Consider the following 6125-nt stretch of genomic DNA (forward strand, 5'->3'; position numbering starts at 1 on the left):
AAATATAAAATTTGATATGGAGATCGTGCTGAATAAAATATAAAGAAAATCAGGTATAATTAAACACAACTTTTTTTATATAGAAAGATGGAGGTCTAGTTTGCCAACGTCTATTTAATTGTCCATAAAGGACCACCCATCCGGATTTTGAACACACGACCTGTGGAGGGTGTTGCCCTTTGCCACTGGATCAAATTGTTTATCATATCATAGTTCATTTGAAAGAGATTTTCTCAATTATCAAAAAAGTTTTTGATTATTTGAAAAATAAGAATTATAATCACTATAATAAAAAAAATCTATGATAAAAGACTTTTGTGTTCTTATAAACACAATTTTTTTTAAAAAGAAAGATTTCATGAATACCTGGTAATTTACGAGCTTGCTGGAGAATCTTAATTTCCTTACTCATTCCGAAAATAGCCTTTATTGAGTGGGTACTTTGTAATTTCATCTGAAGAAGAAGATGAGGTCAATTGACCCCATTATCACTTGCTAAATCCACCTCTGAGTAAATTAGCATGGAATTATGGATGGTTGTCTGTGGTTATACAATGAAACTAGTTGCTAAATATCTTGAAAGTGTCAAATTAGTTTGCATCAGGTCGACGATTTGAACTTTAAAAATGAAAATATTAATTCATAGTACGAACCAATCCACGCTATGCATAGTAGTATATTACCAAAATTTTTGTCTCCACCCTTCACCTTATAAAATGTTTACTATATTTTTTTTTGTCAAAACGGTAGTAGCTCTTATTAAATTAGATTAGTATATATTAGTTAGTATTTGGTAAGACAAACAGAAGGTAATTAGGGATTTTTTTTTGTTTTGCAGCGCAAAACATTTCACTTAAAATTTGTAGTGTATGGGAGACAAGTGAGTGAGGTGCGCGCACTGCTTTTCCTCAAAAAATTCTGTATGAATGAAGAGTGAAGAGTCATGGCCCAAGAAAAAGGTCTCTCTCCCTTTTCTTTCTTTTTTTTTTTTTCCTTGAAATTCTTGCAGCGGCTGTCAATTATCCCTCCCCTTTTCGCAAATCATATGTACAAACACAACTTTTTTTTTTAATAGCAAGATGGAAGTCTAGCTAGTTTGTCAACTTCTATTTAATTGTCCTTAAAGAACCACCTATTCGGATTCTGAACCCACGACCTTCCCTACGAATGATGTTGCTTTTTGTCACTAGATCAAAGGTTGATTGTTAATTATAAGCACAAAAAATTTGAAAATAAAAAAGGAGTCAATTTTGACACCCATCATCACTTACTAAATCCGTCTCTAAGTAGATTAGCATCAAATCATGGCTGATTGTTTGCGGTTATACAATGAAACTAGTTGCTATATCTTGAAAGTGTAAAATGGTTGTCTATCAAATCAACAGTTATGAACTTTAAAAATACAAATATTAATTCATAGTACGAACTAATCTACATTATACATAGTACCATACTTGCTTTGTTCTAATAAAATTTTGGTCTCCCTTCACCTAAAACGTTTGTTTATTATTATTATTTTTTCAAAACAGAATTAACTCTTATTAAATTGGAATATATATTAGTTAGTGTATGGGAGACACTAAATTGTTTATTAAATTGTTTATTATTATTATTATTATTTCCTTTTGCAGCACAAAACATTTCACATAAAATTTGTAGTGTATGGGAGACAAGTCAGTGAGGTGCACTGCTTTTCCTCAAAAATTATTTGTCTCAATGAAGAGTCATGCCCAAGAAAAATTATATTCTTGCAGCGGCTGCTAAGCTTTCCTTGAAATTCCTTGAAATAAATCTGCTGCATGCGATCCAAAGGGACTGCAGTCTGCAGGGACTCTGTTATTCCACATCCAACCTTTCATTTGTTTTGATATTTGTGCATAAAAAGGAACTTTTATTGAGATTCGTGCTTTTCAAAATATGAAAGGTTGGATTTGGAATAACAGGGTCCTGCAATCCCCTTGGATCGCAGCAGATTTATTTCCTCCGCAGAGACATCTGAAATACGCGGGAAATAAAATTGCATTAAAAAAGTTGGATGTCTAGCACGAAAAGATAAATCCGCGTCGCATTTTCAAGCGTTAGATAAATAAAGTTCACCTCAAAAAAAAAAAAAGTTGTTTCTGCGGAGATACAAAATGTTCCTTTTATTATCTAGTTATTCTTGATACAATCTTCACACACACACTCCTTTTATTTTATCTTCTATGCATATATCTACCCTTTCACCGATCCAATTACATTACCACTGAGCAATGGCTTCAAACTCTACTTCCACCACCGAAGCAATGGTTGATTTAATGCGGATTCAAATTCAATCTCCTTCCAATGATCATGCTCAAGTAAGTGCCAACGACGTTATAGCAGCGCCGGAGAAGGAGCTGATAATATGTGCGTTCAAAATAGCCGTACTGGAGAAGGTGGCCAGCTGGCTAGGAGTGGTGGGATTTATGGTGGCGACAGTGGTTCTTCTTGGTGGGTTGGTGACCTTGCTGGAAATTAAGGATTTTGTGCTCATCGGCCTTCTGTTGGTCATCGAAGGTATCCGCATCATTTTCCGCATGCATTACACACAACAGCTGATGATGATGCCCATCATTTCTTTCATCAACAGATGGTTCCAACTCGTTTCCGCCATTATTATCGATGCTCTCTCGACCATGCAGTTGGCCTCACAGGATTTCGGCAAAATAGAAAAGGCACATAACACGATTCGGGACATCTCTTTAAATATTTTTTATGCCGTGGTACTCGTAGAGGCACATGTCTTATTGGCTAAGAACGCCTTTTTCGAATGGAAGGTAAGTTACTGCGAATTGCTGAAGAAAGTCACTAATGAGTGCGGACTCGACCTATCTGACATGATTTCAATTGAAAGGTTCTTCAACGATGCGTACTATAAAAGTGTGACTGGGAACATTTTTTATGCGCTCAAAATGGATCTAATCATTTTTGCAGAAGAGCTCCTTGTTTCAAGCTCGGGTGAAGAACAATTGACGGGTGCAAGGATTTTGGAGGCACTCTCAATCCACGAACACTTGTCTGATGCTGCACTTTGTAAGATAGGAGCATCAACTGCTGTGATTAAGCGGCTGATTCAAATGCGAACTTGTAACAACATTTTTGAAGAGAACATCAGAAACTCGGCAAACGTGATTTTAAGGAAGTTAGCTCATAAGGAGCCAAAGGTGCTGGGAGTGGCGGGAATGGAGGAAGCCATGGGGTCAGCCTCCACTTTATTGAATTCATATCATCTGGATTAACGTACTTTGATTTGTTCATTACATATTGGCACAAATATTAAAGAGGAGGCGTGGCTTGAGTTCTAATCTGACAGTCCGGATGTAAACTTACCCCTTGCTAGTAAATAATTTTCTCATTTACGAAATTGTTGGATGGCATTTAGCCACCATCAAAAATATATATATATATATACACACATGTTTTGTTCGGCTCTTGTAAGTTGTAACTATATAAAAGCTTGCGATGTGTAAAAGATCATAGAATTTAAGTTCTCTAGTGTAGATTAAAGTGATAGTTTTTGGGATAAAAAGAGTGTACTTTGCTGAAATCTTTGTTATATATATATCCCTCAATTAATGATGGATGTACATATAACTATTTAGTCTATTTATAGTTGATTTCTACAATACCACCGTTTGTATATTTGCTATATATTCACTACATTTAATATATAATACTACAACGATTAATACAGCTAGTAATTAATTAATATTAATCAGTCCTGAAATAGATTTTTCCCTTATTATCCTTGTTTCCGGCCTTTACTAATGTTTTCTTTTCCTATTTTGAGAAATTCTAACGAAGTGCTCCTCTCCTCCAGGTTTGAATTTTCTCTGAGTTGTGTCTTTTTTTTTCAAAAGGAATCTATAAAAACTTGCTAATTAAAGAAGGAAAATAAATCGAACAAGAGAATATGTGTGTGCGCGCTCGCGCGCGTGTTTGTGTCTCTCTCTATATATATATATATATGAGGGGTAAAGTTGTGCTTACCAAACATATATAACTAAGCTACGTACGTACTATCTTGGATAAATATATATACTAATTAACACATACGAGGATTAATAAGATCTTTAATTGTTAATCATAATAAACCTCATCCAAAGACAATTAACATAAGATATCAACAAATTTAAGGAACAAATTGAATATGGAGTATTAATTGCCATGATCCATTAATCTCTTTTGGTTCGTCGTTTCTTCAGAAAATACAATGAACGAGAGAACGTAAAAATTATATTCATCAGTGACCGATCGATCTATTTAATTATCCTAATTATGGGAAAAATAAAACATTGTACGTATACGTAGATTCTTATTTCGTTACAATTCTAAAACATTTTATGTAATGTATTTATCGTTGTAGAATTATCTTAATTAAGCTTAAGGTTGTTTAACTTTCTCTTAGTCATAATAATAAATCAACAGCATAACTAATTAAGTAACGACCATACATACACGTTATTTGGTCCTTTTAAAATGTTTTACCATAAAGGAGATGAGCACAATCTGATAATAATAAATCAGCTGGAGCAGTTATTCATCAAAGGAAGTCTCGGTTACGGACAGTATGGGGGATTTTTCTGATAAACCATAATTAAGAAAATGTTTTTTACTGATTCAGCATGATTGCTTTTTTTTTTTCAAAAACCAGAAGGACCGGAGCGCTCCTCCGGTCTCAAATTTTGCCTTTTCTCAAGACCGGAGGAGCCCTCCGGTCTTAACAATTTTTCACCTTTTTCCACCTTTTTGATTGATAGTGGTGCGGCGGATCGTGCAGCGACTCATTTTTTTTCTCACCAAAAACCAAAACCAAAAACAAGAAGGACCGGAGCGCTCCTCCGGTCTCAAATTTTGCCTTTTCTCAAGACCGGAGGGCTCCTCCGATCTTAACAATTTCTCACCAATTTTTTTTTTTTTGGTGCGTCGGTGCGGCAACTGTGCAGCAACTGTGCAGTCACGTTTTATTGTCTTTTCTTTTTGCTATAAATCATCTTCTCTCCCATCAGTCTAACATAAATTCAGAAAACTTAATCTTATAAATTTGTTCTTCTCCGTCATTTTAAGCTGATAATCAAGCTCCACTGAATTATTGTGTTGTTACAGATTGGCCTCTTCTGTGTTGGTAGCTTTCATCTAAATATTGTAGTAAGTTTTTTTTTTCAATTACAGTAGTTATAAGGTTGTAAAATTAAAAATTAGTTACTAAAATGACTAAATTTAATCGCTTTGGATGGTATGGATTTGATATGTTAGGTTTTACAATGTCGATGAGTTTTGTTTATAATTTGTATGTAGTAGTGTTAAAGTATGGATTTGATCATTCTGTAAAATTGCCAGTAAATTGCGGTTTTTGACACTGACAAACAGGCATCCCCCTCTCTCCAAATGAAAATCTAACTTCATACTTCATGTCTCCCTTCACTCCCTACAATAACCAAATTAAAATAATTAAATGTTACCAATTATAAATTTAAACTGATAATTTAAGTAAACAACTGACATACCGTTCTGACGACTCCATCATGAACTACGACCTCAAAAACGTTGGGTCCCATTGGTATCACTACATGCTTTAATCCTTTTGAAGTCCGATATTGTAAAACTGATAATATCATCCAAAGCGATACAAATTTTGATAATCAAGCTTCACTGAATTATTGTATGCCGAGGCATCCGCTATGTATTCCGACCAGAGGCAACTGCTATGTATGCTGAGGCAACTGCTACACATGGTTCACGAAGAAGCGTATCCGGTAGCCGTCCATCTGGTAGCCAAGCAGAGGCATCCGGTAGCCGTCCATCTGGTAACCGTTGGAGTAGAATATTCAGACGTGGTAAACACTGAAAAAATTTGTAGCTGTTCTGACCTTTGCCCATTAATCATTAAAACTGTACTTATCTGTAATATTTTTGTATAGAGAAGTTATGTTTTCTGGAAACTAGACTTCCATACCTTTAATTTGGTATAAATTATATCAAAATCCATGTAGCCGTTTTCTCTAAATCGAACTTTTAATCTGCTCAACATCTGGGACTGCTTAATAGAAAAAATTTGTAGCTGTTCTGACCTTTGCCCATTAATCATTAAAACTTTACTTATC

At 34.7% G+C, this 6125-nt stretch overlaps 1 protein-coding gene across 1 annotated transcript; it reads left to right on the top strand.

Annotated features, from left to right (window-relative positions):
* The first annotated feature begins 2252 nt into the window (after positions 1-2252).
* On the top strand, positions 2253-3260 carry LOC144556627 (uncharacterized). The gene has a single exon (XM_078305015.1). The coding sequence runs from the start codon at positions 2253-2255 to the stop codon at positions 3258-3260; it is 1008 nt and encodes a 335-aa protein (XP_078161141.1).
* The last annotated feature ends 2865 nt before the right edge of the window (positions 3261-6125 follow it).

Source organism: Carex rostrata, chromosome 7 (genome assembly GCF_964058835.1).
Source record: "Carex rostrata chromosome 7, lpCarRost1.2, whole genome shotgun sequence".
Lineage (NCBI taxonomy): Eukaryota > Viridiplantae > Streptophyta > Magnoliopsida > Poales > Cyperaceae > Carex > Carex rostrata.

Coding starts and splice junctions, on each gene's coding strand:
- LOC144556627 (XM_078305015.1), top strand. CDS start 2,253: ATGGCTTCAAACTCTACTTCCACCACCGAAGCAATGGTTGATTTAATG.